The sequence below is a fragment of the Choloepus didactylus genome, chromosome X, assembly GCF_015220235.1.
Source record: "Choloepus didactylus isolate mChoDid1 chromosome X, mChoDid1.pri, whole genome shotgun sequence".
In the NCBI taxonomy this organism is placed as follows: Eukaryota; Metazoa; Chordata; class Mammalia; order Pilosa; family Megalonychidae; genus Choloepus; species Choloepus didactylus.
The window spans coordinates 83,319,118-83,340,261 of NC_051334.1; the positions used below are offsets into that span (position 1 = coordinate 83,319,118).

The window sequence follows — 21,144 nt, forward strand, 5'->3', positions numbered from 1 at the left end:
GGGGTGGAAAGGAGAACAGTAAAAACACTGGAACAGCGGAGGTGAAGGACGTAGCCCTTATATCCTCCCTGTGTGGCCTTTACTCCATACCTTGAAGAAGTACATAAAATAACAGTGATGAGAACCCAGAGAGAGCTTAGGATCACTATGGCAGACAAGGTGGTTACTCATGACCCTCTCTATCATAAACCCTCATAATTTCCAATCCCTATTCTACAGCCAAAGGAGCCATGGAACATATGTTCTGTTAACATATGAAGCTATTATATAAGCTTCTTGAAAACTGTCATCCTAAACTTTCCACTCACCCAAGTGTACTCCTGGGAAAGTTGCTCAATGTATAGGCTTTTATGTAATTCACTTTTAGACAGAGAGAAGGATACAGTCCTGACCAATGCAGTTTTTATCATTCTCTTACCTTTTTCTGCTGGGCTCAACACAGTCACTGTGAAAAGAGAGAGAAGTAAAAATTAGTGATATTTACAAATCTTTCTTCTCTATTTTCCCATAATATCATTTTTGAGCAACCTATTCAGTAGTAGTTTAGGAAACCTTTAGACTGCTAAGATGAAAGAAGGCAAGAATGACTAATTTCCATCCTTTACTATCGTCTTTCATCTTAATCATTTGATAATTAAGAATTTCCATTTATTCAAGAAATACAGGTATAATACAATTAAAAAACAATGACAACAATAAATGGAAACATTCAAGCTATGTAACATGGCAGTAAGAATTCTGAAATCTGATAAATTAGGAGACGAGTATTTACTTTTCCAAAGTATTCACTATGGGACATCTTTAAATACCAAGCTTCTCATATATTTAGACGTAATATAGTGTGGATGTTGCATGCCTGATCTGGATTCTAACCCAAACTGTCTGGGTTAGAAACCCAGTTTCACTATTTCATGATCCTGGGAAAGTTCCTTAACTTCCCTAACAGTATCTGTTTCACAGTACTACTTGAGTATTAAATGAGCTAATGCATGTAATGCTGCTTAGCATAGTATCTAGCACAAGGCAAGTACTTAATGAACATTAATTATTATTATATTTGAACCAAGATTTAATGGAATATCAGAACTAGAAGGGATTTCAGCAATTATCTTGCTTATCTTTCTCATTTTACAGATAGGAAAATAGGACTAGAGTAGTATTAAATAATTTGCCCAAAGTCAAAGAGCAAGTGAGTGGTGGAGTTGAGATTAGATTCCAGTCTCCAGGGCTTCTTCCATGTAATGTTTCTACCTCTTCCAATCATTCCCTGTTGCCATATACACATACATTTTTCTAGAATGTCATTTGTACAAAGTGAGACCTAGTCACCACTACTATCAGTGTGCACTTGTACTAGGTGCTAAGGTAAACTGAAATTACAAGGCATGGTTCTCAATCTTGAGAAGCTGTTACATTAAGATGGTTTTTGCACACAACGATCAACACATAAAGGTCAGAAAAATAAGAGGAAAAAACCAGAGGAGACAGAGTTCTGGGGGCTATTTCCTCAGGCCCTTCATCAGTTCATGCTTTCTCATCATATGCAGGTATATTTTTGTTGAGTTTTTAAAAATTCTCCTTATAATTCTCATTTGAAAAGACTTTGTTAAAACTGTACGATTTTGTCCGTTGAACTTCCCCACTCATAACCGAATATAATTGATGTTGGCTCTCCAACAGGAGGTAATGAGGGTTCTGCTAAAAATCTGACCAGATAATGTTTTCTCTTTTTTCTAATACATCTGTTTTTTTTTTCTTTCCAGTTAAAGACTTCTTCAAAGAAATATTTTGCTCTACTTTAACAATACAAAGTATTGGCTTTATCAGTTTTCCACTACTTCCAAAAAACAGAAGTGGAAACAAGACTAGAAGGATCAACCTCAGACTTCTTGATTCTTCACTCACATGTTCATGACTGCATCACTTCCACTAGGCCCTGAAAGGGGTTAATAACATCTCTTTAAATTATAGTGAGACTAACATGGAATAAATTCCCACTGCATATCCTATCTACACCATAAGTGGAGGGAAACAAATCCTTGTCTTTCATGCTGTGAGGTGTCCTTTGGATATTCTGTGATAACAGAGAAGTCTTTCTATTTTATTTTGTTTATTTTAGCATCCTTCTCTGAAGTATGTTTTTAAAGATTTTGTAAGAGCTGTTTTCAGTGTTTAAATTAGTGCTACTTATCCTTCTTAAAAAAAAATGGATATTGTACTGTATCTTACTATGTCCCATAACAGATGTTAAGAATCAAAAGTTTTATTCTTAGACTCATGTGATCCAATCTGTATATATCATATATAAACATTTTACATGAATCATTTAGTTTTAAATTCATTTACTAATGCTTTAAAATTCCCTATCTTTACCCAGTAACTTGCATCAGATGGTGTATATACTAAAGCAAAATGTTTTGGTGAGTTTCTTATATCTTGTTTAAGCAGAAATTGGGTTAGGAAAAACTATATAATTGTAACACTGAGTTTGCCCCATACTTTTTGCTTGGATATTATTTGTATACAAATAATATGTTGATTAATTGTCTACTTAAAATCAAGGTACTTTTATTTTTAATGTAACTTTTTTAATTGGGAAAGAGAAAGATTTGAGGTCTTTTATTAGAGTGGCATTTTTAGAAAAGTAAAGTTAGCTGTATATATGAAAACAGTAAAAGCTTAAGGGAAGTGGAAGCAGAAATCCAGGAAGTTGTGTTTGCTTATCAGTTTGGTCTCAGACTTGTTAATGCATCAGAACTCATATCTATTTCAAGTCTGAAATAAATGAACTAAGTGTTGCTTAGTAGCCAAAGGTGAGTGTCACAGAGATTTCCCTACCCTGTATGGCATTCTGATAGATTGCTCGACAAAAAAGTATATAAGGAAGGACATGTTAGGACAGATCTAAACCACTGACAGATGGCAAGACAGAAATTCTGTCTCTGTCGCTCAAGTCTTACGAATTTTATCTTGTAAAACTTTGAGTTAACAACTAGTCTTCTGCATTGTGTATAGAAACAGTCCTTCCCCACCCCCACTTCATTATTTGAAAGACTGGGAATTAATGCTTAGGGGGAGTAAATCTCTTTTTTCTAGGGATGACTGTCCCCTTTAAAGTTGGAAATTGATACAAGAAAACTTGCTTTGCTACTTTTTGCCCAAAGTAAAGGCTGGGTAGGAAACTCATTTTACATTGGATAGATGGCGTAACTGAGGTAAGATGATTGGCATGAGCATCTTTGGATCCCTTCCTCTCCATGGGCCTTGGGCCCCCAAGAACTCTTCATGGTCTACAAAGTGGGCAGGGTTGTTGGTCATCATCCATGACCTTGGATGAGGTATTGAAGGTTCATTTGAACAAACCCTCCCAAAACACCACTCAATCTGTGAGAATGGTATAAATTATCCAGGTAATTATGACTACATTACCCTGGCTCAGAGTAGCATGCATTTCCACAGGTTGCTCTAATTACCATTTGATGTTCATGAATACAACTGAATGCCATTAGTCATTTAATAACTAAATGAAAAAAGAAAGAATTATTGACAGTGGTGGCAAGTGGTTAAAAAAGCAAGTAACATGTTCAATGCTTTTGCACCTGTGTTGTCTTTTAACACTTGTAGACTATGAACCATATTCATTCTTATATTCAAATTATGTTTTGGAAAACATTCCTTGAAGGTGTGAGACACTAAAATTTTTCACCTTTCAATACCATTTTTTCCCTTGGATTTCATATTTGTTTGTTTGTTTGTTTGTTTGTTTCATAGCAAAGTAATAATCTTAATACTAGCCAAAATATTCCTACCTAAATTTTTCTGAGCATCAGAAAAATTTATCGGCTAAACAGTTTAGGATTCCCACAGAGCCATCTTGGATTTTGACATTGTTGACAACATCATATGCTAAGTGATACATATCATTGAGCCATTTTCTCAAAATATAAGGAGAGAGGGGTACTGGGGGCTGAGCGGGTGAGGATGGACGAGGACGTGCTGACAACCGTTAAGATCCTCATCATCGGCGAGAGTGGGGTGGGCAAGTCCAGCCTGCTCTTGAGGTTCACAGATGATACTTTTAATCCTGAACTTGCAGCAACAATAGGTGTTGACTTTAAAGTGAAAACAATTTCAGTGGATGGAAATAAGGCTAAACTTGCAATATGGGATACTGCTGGTCAAGAGCGGTTCAGAACATTAACTCCCAGCTATTATAGAGGTGCACAGGGTGTTATATTAGTTTATGGTGTCACAAGAAGAGACCCCTTTCTTAAACTGGATAACTGGTTAAATGAATTGGAAACATATTGCAGAAGAAATGACATAGTAAACACGCTAGTTGGAAATAAAATCGATAAGGAAAATCATGAAGTTGATAGAAACGAAGGACTGAAATTTGCATGAAAGCATTCCATGTTATTCATAGAGGCAAGTGCAAAAACCTGTGATGGTGTCCAGTGTGCCTTTGAGGAACTTGTTGAAAAGATCATTCAGACCCCTGGACTGTGGGATGAGAACCAGAATAAAGGAATAAAACTGTCATACAGGGAAGAAGGCCAAGGAGGAGGCACCTGTGGTGGCTATTGTTCTGTGTTATAAACTCTGGGAATTCCGTCTCTTGCATATTTGATCAGATAGTGACATCTTTCTGTATATAAACTCTAACTGCTATTTTAGGGACCTTGCAGTTTGCACATATTTATTTTGCATCATGGCAGTAAATATTTGCAAGAAATCCCACTCACTGGCTTTCCCAGGTAAAACATTATGGTAAGCATGCACAATTTGCAGTCTACAGTTTTTTATGTAACATAAAATAGGTGTACCTTTATGAGTACATTTGATTTTATGAATTATATTTATCATGTAATTTTAAAAAAATCTATCCATCCAGTATATGTTGATACAAGGTCTGCTTTTGGTCTCCTCTTCGATTAAATCCTCCTATCAATTACTGAATTACTTGGTACATAGAGATCCTGGAAACACTGGGAGGGGTACATGTATTATCAAACTGGTATATTCCTTCAGGAATAACAAAGAGCATGATTCCACAGCTTTTCTGGGATGTGCACTGGCAGATTCACTTTTAGTACTACATGTAATTCTCATAACAGAATGTAGCCCAGGCCACCTATAATTAAATCTCTTTTTGTTTTGATGATGCTTCTAAACTAGCATTGATACTTTAAAGATTAAAGTTTGGTCTTACTTTTTAATTTACTTCAATGAGTAACTCGGTTGCTTACCTGGAGTTTTTAATTCTGTGCTACCTACATTGGATGAGAGGCCCCTTTGCACAGCCTGTTGGGTTATGTGGTATTTGGCAGAATGGCAGTAAGATTTTCTCTCATCTTGGTTTCACAAGGACATGAATAGTGTGTTTATTGTAGCTCATAAAGTACCACTTCCCAAACCAACCCTTTTTTTCATAAATGTTGGTAGTGTTCGTCCAAGTACCTCAATTGTAGCTTGTTTAATGTTTATGAAGACCTGTATCTTATGACTTTCTAAATGGCTAGTTACTATTCAAAAACCTATTTCTGTGTTTTGAGGGATGGGGTAGAAACACTAAGTGACAATTTGAGAAAGGCATATTGCTTCCTTCCAGATTTTGATAAGCATGAGAAAATACTGTTGAAATGAAAATCTTGATGATTTACTGTAACAAGTAACCAATAGTTTATCAAAACCAACTTGTACAGTTGTACAGACTAATAAATCTTTTCCACAGTATTCAGTTTTCTAATATATATATATATATATATATATATATATATATATGGAGAGAGGAAAAAAAACCATAATAAGGTTATCTTTTCTTGTAAAACATAAAGTTAAAAAAAAGTTTCTCTATATTTTTAAAGAGTCTTTTCAGATATGCCCAAACTTAAAGTGAGAGTTTCTTTACCATCTAAATGCTCTAGAGATTTCTGTTCTCCCAATGCACAACCAGTTGTATAACAGGATTACTGAATACTGCTTTCCAACCTGTGTGTGAAGTAATGAATCGTTATGTGACTTGTTATGTATTCTATTAAACACTAAAGAATAAAACATTCACTCCTTTAAAAATATATAGTGAGAGAGAGAGCAGAGTTTCTTGGAAACCGGTCTTAAAGAGTAGTTGAAAAACTGCTATTTGGTATATCTTCTTCTACCTCTGTGAACTGAACACCCACTGCTAAACAGAAAGCAGAGGTCCTAATTCCCATTTGCTTTGCCACTTGCTACAGTACTGTGGGTGAGGGTAGATGACCCAGTGCTTGTAGATGTTGGGATGATACAATGGGTGAACAGAAGAATGAGTGGAAACTAGTGACGTCTCCAGGGTGGGGGACAGCTGCCTTAACATAATTGCAGGACTGTCACATGCAAATAGAGTTGGTTTGTATGGCCCCACAGCAGAGGGTAGAAATAGAATCAATGGGGAAAAGCTGCAAGTCAACATATTTTAGCTCAATATAAGAAAAAATGGTGATGAGGATGATGATGATGACAATGACACCGACAACTTGATGATGACCAGCCAGACTGTTTTAAGTTGGACTGGCAGCCTTGGGAAGGAGGGAGTTTCCCATTACAGACACTTGGAAATGTAGAGGAGATTTAGACATTAGTTAAGCAGTGGAATTAACTTAAAAATTTTTATTAGAGCAGTTGTAAATTTACAGAAAAATCATGCAGAAAGCAAGGAGCTCCTATATACCCCACTCCCACACACAGGTCCCCTATTATTAACATTTTCCATTAGTGTGGTGCTTTTGTTATAACTGGAGATATAATAGTATTATAATTATGCTATTAACCCGTCCACTGCTTACATTAGGGTTCACTCTGTGTAGTATAGTTCTATGGGTTTTGTGATAACTTATATACAACCTAAAATTTCCCTTTTTACCACTTTTGAAATATACAATTCAGTGGTGCTAATTACATTCAAAGTTGTGCCTCCATCACCATCATCCATTGCCAAAACTTTTCCATCACCCCAATGAGAAACTCTGTACCAATAAAATATTAACTCCCCATTCTGCTCCCCCATCCAGCCCTGGGTAACCTGTATTCTAGTTTCTGACTTCATGAATTTGCATATTCTGCTTATTACCTATAAGTGAGATCATACAGTGCTTCAGTTTGCTAAAATTCATTGAAGAAAAGCCGATGGCATTTGTAGTTCCTCTGCCACATGGGAAGGCACATGATGACTTCTGCTTATCCTTCTCTCTGGGCTCCACTTTCAAAATGGCTTTCTCCAAAATGTCTCTGGGCCTCTGTCTTAGCTTCTCTGGGTCCTTCTGCCTGTTTCTCCCAGGGCATTTCTATCTCAGCATCTGGATCTGTGTCAGCTCTCTTAAGGACTTCAGTGAACTAATTAAGACCCACCTTGAATGGGTGGGGTCACATCTCCAGGGAAATAATCTAATCAGAAGGTCCCACCCACAGTAAGTCTGCACCAAGATTGGATTGAAAGAATATGGCTTTCTGGGGTACCTAATAGATTCAAACCAGCACATACAGTATTTGTCCTTTTGTGTCTGGCTTATTTCACTCAACATGATGTCTTGAAGGTTCATCCATGTTGTAGCATGCATCAGTACCTCATTCCTTTTTATGGCCAAATAACGGAATTGACTTTTAAAATCTTTTTTTTTTCTCCCTGAAATTCTATAAAAAGTCAACAAGCTTAAGAGAGGATTATTTTCTTGCAAATTCCCCAGTTGGAAGTTATAAACGTCTGAGAAAAAAGGAGAGGGGCTTTATTCCAAAAGATTGTGGCACTTATCTTGGTAGTTCTGGCTTTCTTTTAGTTTTCTAAGGTTACCATTTGTATTACTAAGAGTTAGAGGCTAAAAAAATACTTCAGTCATATTTAAAATGAAAATGCTACACAAGTCATACTAAACTTTTACAAAATGAATTCATTATTATGAATCCTGTGGGTAAGTTTATACTTAGCCATTCTATAGGTAAGTTTCTGTGCATGATAATAGAGCGATACGGTGATAAGTGTAATTATACACACACTCTATTCTTTCAAATTTCAGCTTGCTACTGCAGAGTTAAATGACTCAAGTTATTATCAAATAAATTTTTCACTCTACTATTTTCTCTAATCTGTTTACTGATTCTTTGCAATCCAGGTATGGAAGGGTGGAGTATATGCAAAGGTTTTTCATCATAGACAACTGGTGTAAAACCAAAGCATTTTTTCATGAGTTTCCTTAAGTAGATGCATATTGCAATGTTCACCAAAGGGTATGTGTAGAATAAGCCTAGTTTGGGACTAGATAGGAATGGTCAACAAATGTAGTAAAAAGTAGTAAAAAAAAGACATGGAAGAAACTCTAAAGCTGTGCTGTCCAACAGAAATATAATGCAAGCCATGTAATTTAAATTTTCTAGTAAGCACATTTTTTAAAAGTTATAAAAAAAGACACCAAATGAAATTAATTTTAATTTATTTTATTTTATCCAATATATTAAAAATATTTTAACATGTTATCCACATGAAATTATTAACAAGATATTGTGCATTCTTTTTAACTAAGTCTTTAAAAATTGGTATGCATTTTATACTTCCATCACATCACAATTCAGATGCCATACTTAAAGTGCTTAATAGCCACATATGGCTAGTGACTACTGTATTGGACATTGCAGCTCAAATGGGCTTGTAAATGGAGAATGAGGAGTTGAAAATATTAGTTCAGTGAGATGATTGCTCACTTTCAAAGTTCTCTTTTAATTAATGCCTTGTTTGGGGAGATAGTTTACTTCAGTGATATACAGCATATACTTTGGTGTCAGATGTGTATTCAGATTCTGTCTCTGCCACTTACTTGTTGGGTGACCTTGGGCAAGTTAGTTAATCTCTCTGTGCCTCAGTTTCCTCATGTGTAAAGTGGCGATAAAATTATTCATGTTATAAGAATGTTAAATTAAATGATAAAATATGTGTAGAGTACTTGGGTGTTAGGCACTAAGTTCTCAATTATTGTTATCTATTTATTATTATTTTTCTGAGAAAGGTAAACTGTTCAGTGAAGTTAGGGTTTTATAATAAGTTTGGTAAAAAAAATCTTATTTTAAAAAATTTTGTTAACAGTATTGATTCCCAAAATTGTATATGATGATTTAAAAATAATCTCTTCAATGTGAAAATGAATAGCTTTGATTCCCACTCTTTCCCTTACATGTTACTTAGATTCTAGATTAGGGGAGGGAATAGAATTTGAAATGAAGGACTGAGATACATTTTTGATTATGCTCTGCTTGTTTCAAAGCAAGCTAATCATCCCAGTCTTCATTTACTCTTCTGAAAAACAGTTACTCATAGTAACCATTCATTTATCTTTTAGGCAGTCATTCCCAAATCTGGATGATCTTCATAACTACCAAGGGAAAGCTATAAAAGTATAGATTCCAAGGTCCCCTTCATATAACAAATCTCTGGGTTAGGGCCCAGGAACTTGTACTTGAAACACTCAGCAGGTTCTGATTATCAGCCAGGTTAATGAACCATTGGAGATATCTTAGAAGTTTGGTATGCTATCTGACTACTCATTTAACTGCTTGACATATGGATAAATTATAAAATTATTTTAGATTCATATAGACTTGAATGGATAGCTTCTACTTCTGTAGAAACTTGTAGAAAATATTTCTTCTAGTTTTTGGCTTTATCAGTTTTCCATTTCTTCTGACTCTCTCTGAAGAATTTCTACCTTCTAAGTAGAATTATTTCCTGAGTATTTTATTTTTTAATCTCAAAATGGACACTTGGTCACAAAAAAATGGTAGAGTAGGGAATTCTAGGGCTCCATTCCTCCTCAGAAGCAACTAATGAGTAGGCAAAACTCAGAATCAACTCTTGCAGAACTCAGGAATCTAGTAAAAAACTTACAACAATCATGGGTAGACTTGGTGAAGAAAGGAGCTGCTGTTGTTTTGTAAAAAATAAAGGAGCTGCTGTGACATTTTAAATTGCCTGCATACCATTCTGAATACTGCAGATTGGCAGGGGCTATGAGGATGGAAACCTGCATTCCTGGTGCAGCATGCTAGTGTCAAAGGGAGCCATACGGACCTTCTTTTCAAAGAATTGTGGTTGTGGGTTCTTGTCCTGTCTGGTAGCTCCCTCAAGGACAGCACAAAGGCTTCTCTTTGGATTGTCCAACTTACAGCATTCCCAGGGCTGTGGCAGCTTTCTGGGTGGCTTTTGCTGAAAGCATGTAAAGGCACAGTTATTGACCACAGCAGTCTGGGGCAAGGAAAAGCAGTGGAAACAAGCAATAGAAAGACTACAAATCCTGGGAAAGAAGAGGTTGAGAAAGAAGAACAGTGGGGGATACGGGCTTTTCAAAGCTTCTGTCAATAATGGGGGACCAAGACCACATGCATACCCAGGGCAACACACATGCTCAGATAAGGCCTGAAAAGACCTTAACCTTTCACCCCTGGCTGGCTTTCAGATTCTGCATAAGCATGAAGTAAAGGCTAAGATAGAGTTGTAAACATCCTGGGAAAAGAAGGAGTGTCCCAATACAGAGACAAAGTACTAAGACTGGAAGGGCATTTTTTGTCTTCTTCTTATTATTATTATTATTCTACTTCTTCTTCTTATTATTATTATTACTATTATTATTATTGCTACTACTACTACTATTTTGGCACTAGGTTTTTAGAGAAATTTCTATCAAATCACTAGCTGACCACAGACTAAAGAAACATAGACTTTAGATACTACACTTGACAAAGAACATGCTCAAAGAGCTAATGGAAATCATGGACAAAGAACCAAAGGAAAGCAGGAGAAAAATGTCTTACCACATATAAAATATCTCTAAAGAGATAGAAATTTTTTTAAAGAACTAATTAGAAATCCTGGAGTTAAAAAATACAATATCCAAAATGAAAAATTCACTAGAGGATTTCAACAAGAGGTTAGAAAAGTCACTAAACAAGCAAACATCAACCACAATTACCAACAAGAAACCCTGAGGAAGAGAGATAGGATTTCCAGAGTTGTCACATTATAGTATGCAGAATTTCCAGTTTTCAACAAAAAACTTATGAGGCATGCAAAGAAATAAGAAAGAATGGCAAATTCACAGGAAACAAAGAGAAATTAATAGCCACTGTCCATGAGGAAGTCCAGGCATTGGACTTACTATATAAATATTTTCAATCAGCTGTCTTAAACATGCTCAAAGAGCTAATGGAAATCATGGACAACGAACTAAAGGAAAGCAGGAGAACAATGACTTACCACATATAAAATATCATGAAAGAGATAGAAATGTTTTTTTTAAAAGAACCAATTAGAAATTCTGGAGTTGAAAAATACAATATCCAAAATGAAAAATTCATTAGAGGATTTCAACAGTAGATTTGAGCAGGCAGAATAAAGAAGCAGTGGCCTTAAAGATAAGTCGAGGTTTTCCAGTCTCAAGATCAGAAAGAACATAGAAAAATTAACAGAGCCTAAGAGACCTGTGGTACCCCATCAAGTGTACTAACACATGCACAATGAGTCACAGAAGAAGGGAGAGAGAAAGGGGAAGAAGAATATTTGAAAAACTAATGGCCAAAAACTTCCAAAATTTGATGAAAAATGTTAACTTACATAACAAAGAAGTTAAACAAACTAGAAATAGAAGGAAACTACCTCAACGTCTTAATGGGCATTTATGAAAATCCCACAATGGTGAAAGACTGAAAGATCTACCCATAAGACCATATTATGGGTTGAAACATGTCCCATACAAAGACATATTCATGTTCTACCTCAGGCCTTGTGGATGTGAACCCATTTGTCAATAGGATCATTGAAGATATTATTAGTTAATGAGACCAAATTGAATCAGGGTGGGCCTTAATCCAATATGACTTGAGTTCTAATAAGCAGAAGAAATTTGGACACAGTAGTAGAAGATAGATGGGGATAGAGATGGCTATGTGATGGAGGCAGAGATTGAGTTAGGGATTGCCAGCAAGCCACTGCCAGATATCTTTATTTTCAGAGAAAGCATGACCCTGCTGAGATCTTTTTTTTTTTTAATCATCATTTTATTGAGATATATTCACATACCACGCAGTCATACAAAACAAATTGTACTTTCGATTGTTTACAGTACCATTACATAGTTGTACATTCATCACCTAAATCAATCCCTGACACCTTCATTCCTGCTGAGATCTTTATTATGGACTTCTGGCCTCTAAAACTGTGAGACAATATATTCCTGTTCCCTAAACCAAGCAGTCTGTGGTATTTGCTATACCAAATTAATACAGATCAGGAACAAGACAAAGATGCCTGCTTCTATCACTTCTATTCAACTGTACTGGAAGTTCTAGGAAGTGCAATTAGACAAGAAAAAGAAATAAAGGGCATACATATTGGAATGGAGGAAGTAACAGAATCTCTATTCACAGATGACATGATCCTATATATCATAAAGAATCCACACACACAAAAAAAAAACCCTAGTAGAACTATTAAATGAATGCAGCAAAATTGCAGGATACAAGATCAACACTCAAACTCAGCTGTAGTTCTATTTTGAAACTCCAGAGGCCAGAAGAACACTGTACAGCATCAAAGGAAGAGCAGATAGAAGACGCAGATAAATTATGGTAAAAAACTGTAAATTTCTTTCTACATGCAGCAGCTATAGGCACCCATCCTCCACTCTCACAGCAGGCTGCTGCTGGATTCAGGGCCAGGCTAGCTGCTGGTGGCAGAAAGGGACCTAAAAATCCTCTTCCCCAAGAACAGCTGAATTCTGATCATGTCTTTCGTTTAGTGAATTCAGATCTGTGGGTCCCGGCTCTGAGAGCAACTATTTCATACTGCCCCAGGCAGGGGTGAAGATGGGGTAGTTTTAAAGATGCAGTGCTTCCTCAGGGCTGCAGGTGACAGTTATCTGAAGGGCTGCATTTGCCAGGCAGGCCATGAAAGCTCAGCTTTGGGGAGCCACTCGAGAAACTTTTGGAGCCCTTCATGAGCCCCTTGCCACAGAATTGTGGAGATAGTCTGCACCCACTTTGTGGGTCCTGGCCCTATTCTGGCTAGGAAAGACTGACTTTCAAAAGCCACCTCCAGGATGACCCCCTTCCCAGAATTTGCATTCCAGACAAAAGCATTGTGATAAAATGAAAGGAGCATAAAAAATTATAGAGGTGGACTCACTGGGGCAAAGGCCTGCCAGCATCAAATACCTGGGAGAGAGAGGTCTGTCCTCTGGGGAGCAGATGGAACAACCAAACTCCTGTAAACAGGGGAACTCCAAAACAACTAACAAGCAAAAGCCGAGGACAAGACAGAAGCACAGAAATACAGGGAAAAGCCTGCACAGTGCATTCACCTTGGGCAGACCTTTCTGATAGGACAGCTGAAGCTCAAGAAAATCTCGGTCTTATAAACAGCTGGTTACTAAATCAAGAAACAGACATCCCAGGAAGTAAACCTAGAGTTAACATTTTAAAATATTAGAATGTACAGCATGCAAGAAAAGAGTAGAAGACAAACAAGGAAACAGGAAATTATGGCCCATCCAAAGGAAGATGATAAAAATACAGAAAACACCAATGAAGAAGACAAGAATATGGACATACTAATAAAGCCTTTAAGAAAATGATCTTTAAAATGCTCAAGGAGAGAGGAACCTAAGATGGCGGCTAGGTCACCTGCAGCCCTGAAGAAGCACTGCATCTTTAAAAACACCTCTGTGAAAAATACTAGATAAAAGCCAGAAAGTGATCCAGAATACCAGTTCCGGCAATGCACCAGCTGGACAAGGCCTGCTAAATCCACAGGGACTGTGCATTTGGTGAAACCGGGAGTCTGCATTCTGAAACAAGTGAGTGAGCCAGCTGAAAGTCCGGCAGCCTCGCTGCTGTGTGGGGAAACATGGGTTGGTGTTTGGAGATGGACTAGTTCTTTAAAAAAAAAAAAAAAACCCGGGAGCAGCTGCAGATATGGCAGCAAGAACTGTGCAGTGAAGCGTGGCAGGAGCGAGTCTTCAGAATGCCTCAATATCTGGCATGGAAGATATCCCTTCCCACACCCACTGCTAATTGTCTCAGAGCCAGGAGGGCAGAGGGGAGCCAAAAGGAGAAAGAAACCATGACCCTTGCAGCCATCTTCCCAGCGGGCTAGGGATGCTCCTGCCTGGGGCCGGAGCCACAGCCCAGAGCCTCACCAAGGGTCCCAGTGTGACGGGGAGTGTTTCCCACAACACCATGCACACGCCACAATATCAGCTGTGGACAGTGGCCTTTAGTGCATCCACAGCTAACTGTCCTGGAGCTGGGAAGGCGGAGCTGTGCGTAAAGGGGGAAATTAACACGCCCCATTAAGCCATCTTTACAGCAGGCTGGGAATGCCTCTGCACGGCCCGGCAGCCCAGGGGTACCCTGGAGGGCCGGGGTGCACTTGTGACATGGCACAGCCTTCCCTCAGCAGAGGTCCTGGAAGAGCATGGCTGGGAAGGGGGAACCACTTGGAAATCCCAGGGACCCTACAGCAATACCAAGGACTTGTGGGTCAGCGGCAGAGACAATCTGTGGCAAGACTGAAAGGAAGGTTTAGACTCTTGCAACAGCCTTAAATCTCCAGGAACACCTGGGAGGTTTCATTATTAAAGCTGCCCTCTCTCCCTAACCACTCAGACACACGCCCCACATTCAGGGTGGACAGCACCAACTATACCCCAAACAGTGCACCAATTGAACCCCACAAGAATCAGACCCCCAAACACCACAAAGACAAAGTTGGGGAGAACTGACTTGAGGGGAATACGTGACTCATGGATGCCATCTGCTGGTTAGTTAGAGAAAGTGTATGCCACCAAGCTGTAGATCTGACAAACTAGGGACTGGTGTTTTTCATATCCTGAAAGAACCCTATCAAGTAAAGCAAATGCCAAGAGGTCAATAACAACAGAAAATCTTAAAGCATATGATAAAACCAGATGATATGGAGAACGCAAAACCAAACACCCAAATCAAAACATCAGAAGAGACACAGTACTTGGAGCAATTAATCAAAGAACTAAAGACATGAAGAAGAGCATGGCACAGGATATAAAAGACATGAAGAACACCCTAGAAGAGCATAAAGAAGAAATTGCAAGAGTAAATTAAAAAAATAGATGATCTTATGGAAATAAAAGAAACTGTTGACCAAATTAAAAAGATTCTGGACACTCATAGTACAAGACTAGAGGAAGCTGAACAACGACTCAGCGTCCTCGAGGACCACAGAATGGAAAATGAAAGAACAAAAGAAAGATGGGGAAAAAATCAAAAAAATTGAAATGGATCTCAGGGATATGATAGATAAAATAAAACGTCCAAATTTAAGACTCATTGGTGTCCCAGAAGGGGAAGAGAAGGGTAAAGGTCTAGAAAGAGTATTCAAAGAAATTGTTGGGGAAAACTTCCCCAACCTTCTACACAATATAAATACACAAAGCATAAATGCCCAGTGAACTCCAAATACAATAAATCCAAATAAACCCACTCCAAGACATATTCTGATCAGACTGTCAAATACTGAAGAGAAGGAAGAAGTTCTGAAAGCAGCAAGAGAAAAGCAATTCACCACATACAAAGGAAACAACATAAGACTAAGTAGTGACTACTCAGCGGCCACCATGGAGGTGAGAAGGCAGTGGCATGACATATTTAAAATTCTGAGAGAGAAAAATTTCCAACCAAGAATACTTTATCCAGCAAAACTCTCCTTCAAATTTGAGGGAGAGCTTAAATTTTTCACAGACAAACAAATGCTGAGAGATTTTGCTAATAAAAGACCTGTCCTACTTCAGATACTAAAGGGAGCCCTACTGACAGAGAAACAAAGAAAGGAGAGAGAGATATAGAGAAATTTAACAGACATATATAGAACATTACATTCCAAATCACCAGGACACACATTCTTCTCTAGTAATCACGGATCTTTCTCCAGAATAGACTATATGCTGGGACATGAAACAAGCCTCAATAAATTTTAAAAAAAATTGAATTTATTCAAAGAACATTCTCTGACCACAATGGAATACAAATAGAAGTCAATAACCATCAGAGACTTAGAAAATTCACAAACACCTGGAGGTTAAAAATGAGGGGGAGATGAAAACATTCTCAGATAATCAAAAACTGAGGGACTTCATCACCAGTAGATCAGTCCCTTAAGAAATGCTAAAGGGAATTGTGCAGACTGAAAGGAAGGGACACTAAACAATTGACTGAAACCACATGAAGAAATAAAGATTTCCAGTAAAGATCACATGGTAAATATAAATACCAATACTACTGTATTTTTGATTTGTAACTCCACTGTTTACTTCCAACAGGATCTAAAATACATAAACTGTAATGATAAATCAGTGGTTTTGGACTCAATGTAAAATATGTAATTTTTGACAAGAACTACATAAAGGTGGGGGAATGGAGGAGTATAGGAACATAGTTTATGTGTCCTATTGAAGTTAAGTTGGTATCAAAGAAAAACATTGTTATAGATTTAAGATGTTAAATTTAAGCCCCATGGTAAACACAAAGAAAGTATCAGAGAATATGACCATAGAGATGAAAAGTAGTGTATGGGTTACGAGAAGTGGGGGAAAGGGCAATGGGAAGTTAAGAAATGAGTGTAGGGTTTCTGTTTGGGGTGAAGGGAAATTTCTAGTAATGGATGTTGGGAAGGTGATGGCATTGCAACATTCTAAATGTGATTAATCCCACTAATGGAATGCTAGGGAGGGGGTGGAATGGGAAGATTTAGGCTGTATATATGTATCCACAATTGAAAAAAAAAAGACAGTCTAAATAGATAATGAGAATTAAATGCCAAAGATGATCCTGGATGGGATCTGAGGATGGAGGAGAGGAGGCTCAAAGGGACACAGTTGGGACACACAAAAAAGGGAAATATAGAATGTAAGCTTTGTATCTATGTTGAATTTCTTGAACTTCTTAGCTGTGCTTAATGGGATTGCATAAAAGAATGTTCTTTTTCATGGGAAATGTATATGTGAATTACATTATTTGTTCAAGTATGTGTGCAGCTTGCTCTCATATGTTCAGAAGACAAAGCAATAGATGATGGATGACAGGGAGGGAGGGAGGGAGGGAAAGAAAGAAATGGTGGTGTGACAGGATGTTAAAGTTGGTGAATCGGCGTATTGGGGGAGGGGGCTTGGAGCATCCTGGAGTTCTGTGTATGGGCTTTGTATTGTTCTTGCAACTGTCCCTGTAAGTTTGAATTTATTTCAAAATATAATTTAAAAAATAAAAATAAAAATAAATAAAATGCTCAAGGAGATGAAGGAAAGTACAGAGAAAGAACTAAAGGGTATCAGGAAAACAATGAATGAACAATGTGAGAGTCTAAGTAAAGAGACAGAAATTTTACAAAGGAGCCAAATAGAACTACTGGAGTTGAAAATTATAATAACCGAAATGAAAACTGCCCAGGAGGGTTTCAAGAGCAAATTGGAGCTGGCAGAAGAAAGAAACAGTGAATTTTAAGACAAGACAATTGAAATGAATCAGGCTGAGGAGCAGAAAGAAAAAAAAGTTAACATTAATAGTGAAAATAGCCTAAGACAGCTATGGGACACCATCGAGTGCACCAATATATGCATTATGGGAGTCATAGAAGGAGAAGAAAGAGAGAAAGGAGTAGAAGAAATGGTAAAAGAAATAATGAGAGAGAACTTCCCAAACTTAGCAAAACACATGAATTTGCACATCCAAGAAGTTCAGAGAACACCAAAAAGGATAATCACGAAGAAAAATACACTCCATCATGTATTGATTCAACTATCAATTGAAAGCACAAAGAGAGAGTTCTAAAAGCTGCAAGAGAAAAACAATGTGTTACATACAAGGGAGTCCCAATTAGATCGAGTGCCAATTTCAAGTGCCATGGAGGCAAGAAGGCAGTGGGTTGAAATACTTAAAGTGTGGAAGGAAAAAAGTGCTGGCCAAAAATTTTATATCCGGTGACACTCTCTTTCAAAAATGAGAGAGACAAGACATTCTCAGTTAAACAAATACTGAGGGAGTTCATTACCACTAGACCTGCTCTACAAGTAATGCTAAAGGGAGGTTTCCTTCAGACTGAAAGGAAAGGACATTAGGCAGTGGTTCAAGGCAGCACAAAGAAATAAAAACCAGTGGTAAAGGTAACAATCTGTGTAATTAAAATGCCAGTACTATTGTACTATACTGTTTGGTATGTAACTCCACTTATTACTTACCACAGGTGCTAAAATGCAAATGCAAAAAAGTAATGATAAATCTAGGTTTTTGGACATAAAATGTATAGATATAAGTGGAGACAGGCACAAAAAATGGTGGGGAAACAGAGGGGTATAGGAAAAGTATGTGTGCATTCTACTGAAGTGTTGTGGTATCAAAACAATTATGAATGTTATATATTTAGGCTGTTAAATTTTAACCCCATGTTAACCACAAGGAAAATAGATGAAAAAATATATCCATATTGAAGTGAGAAGGCACTCAATATGGTACAACTCAAAAAATCAAATATAAAGGTAGGCTTTAATAGAAGTGATGGACAAAAAAAGATATAAGACTTAGAAAGGCTATAAATAGCCAATGGCATAAGAAAATCGTGTATTATCGATAGTGACCTTAAATGTAAATGGGATTGTAAAGATTCAGAAATCCATAACACAATACTGTATGATGGTAGAACAATATTGTAAATATAAAGAACAAAGCTGAGTGTGAGTATGGTTGAAAGAGGAAGGCTAGGAGCATGAATAGCACCAGAAGGAAAGACAGAGGGTAAAAACTGGGACTGCAAAACTTAGCAAAACTTAGAGTGGACAATGATTGTGATTAAATGTACAAATCTAAGAACACTTATATATGAGTGAGAACAAACGTATTTCACCATTGAAAGGTGCTAAAAAGGGGATGGTATATGGAAAAATACAATTAATAAAATCCATGGTCAATAGTTAACAATAACACTGAAATATTCTTTCATTAATTGTAACAAAGGCAATATACCAAACCTAAATGTCTGTAAGAGGGGGATATAAGGGAGTGATATGAGGTTTTATTTCTTTTCCTTTTTCTTTTTTTTTTCTTATTTCTTTACAGAAGAAATGGAAATGTTCTTATATAGATTGTAGTGGTGAATGCATAACTATGTGATTATACCAGGAGCCATTGATTGTACACTTAGGATGGATTGTATGGTGTGTCAATAAAACGTTAAAAAATAAACAGAGAGTGTGGGGCAAGATGTTGGAGTGGTGAGGTGTGGGTTTTAGTTACTCCTCCAGGGCAGTTGGTAGAAAGCGAGGAACTGTGTGGACCAGACACCGCAGAGCAATTTGACTTTGGGCATACTTCATACAACCCTCACAAATGGATGGAACAGCTGAGATCAGCAAAATCTGTAAGTTCTCATGGCCAGGAGACCTGCATCCCTCCATGCCAGGCACAGTTCCATGGGAGGAGGGGCTGTCAGTGCTGGGAACTAGGAGGGAGAACTACAGTTGCAGCTCTAATTGAAAACTCAGACCGCTGATCAAAAACTCCAAACATAGATAGACTGAGACTGGACAGTAGAGAATCTGGGAGCAGTCAACCCAGCAGAGAGGAGATAGGGCTAGCAAAAACAGCAAAAAAAAACCCAAAATAAAAACAGAGATTTTTGGAATTTGGGTGAAGAGAATACAGAGAAGGGCAGGGCTCAAACAGAATCAGGTGCATGTGCAGGTCCAGAGGGTGAGGACCCTTGTATGAAGAGCCAGATTCTCTGCTTTCTTGATTGTTCCTTAATGGCCCTCCCTATCTTGTCTCAGCATTTCAATAGTCCATTAGATCTGCAAGGACAGTAAATAGTTCATACTAGGCCCTTCTTTTTCTTTTTCTTTTCTTTTTTTTTTTTTTATCTTTTTCTCTTTTTCTAAAACAATTATTCTAAGAAGCCCGTTACCAAAAGCCTCAAAGTCTTGCAATTTGGGCCCAGGCAAGAGCAGAGCTAAGATAGCTCTGAGAGACAAAGCAATAAGTCTAGTGGCAGAGCAAATTCGCTAAACACCATAACTTCCCAAGAACGGAGGGGCATGGCCAAGCTCCAGTGGCAGCCTTCCTTCTGGGAATTCAGAACCCAGGCACTGGAATTCAGAAACCAGTTTCAGTCAGCCACACCTGTGACAGGGTCAGGGTCACTAGGAGAACTAAAGGCTCTACAACTCCTTACATTGGTGGGGTAACTGCGGGCTGGCAAGTGCCACCTGCTGCAGAGCATAGGAGAAGCATAGACTCTAAAGGCCTCACAGGAGGGTCTCATTCTCAAGAAAACTCCATAACCTCCTCCTGAGACCTGGGCCTCTCCAGATGGGGAAAACCTGACAGGGTTGACTATATCTGAGGAGAGCATCACACAAGACAGCTACATAGAGGAAGGGCAAGAAACAGAAATACAAGAGGTGAAAAACTCTGATCAACTGAACAGAATCTAAGTTAAAGGTCTAGAATAGGCTGAACTGAACACCAAGGGTTAGAGAACAAAGCCAACCAACAAGAAAATCCTAGGTAAAAGTGTGAAAACAAGCTCCAGAATAAACTAATCAAGAAAGTCAGAGGCCTTGATGGCTTAAAATAATGAGCCATACTAGGAAACACAAAAATATGGACCAAAGGAGCAAACTAATAGTCCAACTGAGGCACACGAGTTGAAGCAATTATTGCTAAATCAATTCAATGAACTGAAGGAAGAACTAATTGGAGATATTCAAACAAAGCTAAATCAATTCAAAAATCAATTCAATGAACTGAGGGAAGACATAACAAAAGAGATGAAGGATATAAGAAGGACACTGGATGACCATAAGGAAGACTTCATAAACTTAAAAAAACAAATGGCAGAACTTATGGAAATGAAGGGCATAATGGAGGAGATGAAAAAGACACTGGTGGGATACAATAGTAGATTTGAACAGGCAGAAGAAAGGATCAGTGAATTGGAAGACCAGACATCTGAATTCACATACACGAAAGAACAGATGGTGAAAAGAATGAAAAAATATGAACAGGGTCTTAGGGAGCTGAGTGACAAGATGAAACAGACAAATATACGTG

General features: G+C 37.7%; 2 protein-coding genes across 8 annotated transcripts in view; one reads left to right on the forward strand and one right to left on the reverse strand.

Moving 5' to 3' along the window:
- Positions 1-21,144, reverse strand: part of ZDHHC15 (zinc finger DHHC-type palmitoyltransferase 15) — a 232,114-nt gene that overhangs the window by 195,180 nt on the left and 15,790 nt on the right. For all 7 annotated transcript variants that reach the window (XM_037821525.1, XM_037821523.1, XM_037821519.1 and 4 more), the window contains exon 2: positions 419-445. In XM_037821525.1, the coding sequence (XP_037677453.1) occupies positions 419-445 (27 nt within the window). The remainder of the gene's footprint in view (positions 1-418; positions 446-21,144) is intronic.
- Positions 3,973-4,534, forward strand: LOC119522846 (ras-related protein Rab-18-like). The gene is made up of 2 exons (XM_037821526.1): positions 3,973-4,371; positions 4,427-4,534. Exons 1-2 carry the CDS (start codon positions 3,982-3,984, stop codon positions 4,532-4,534), a joined length of 498 nt encoding a protein of 165 aa, XP_037677454.1. The 5' UTR covers positions 3,973-3,981.

Excerpts from the sequence above, each read along its gene's own strand:
- LOC119522846 (XM_037821526.1), top strand. The coding sequence starts at position 3,982 with ATGGACGAGGACGTGCTGACAACCGTTAAGATCCTCATCATCGGCGAG. Across the intron at positions 4,372-4,426 it reads TCGATAAGGAAAATCATGAA|AGGCAAGTGCAAAAACCTGT; the intron begins GTTGATAGAAAC and ends TGTTATTCATAG.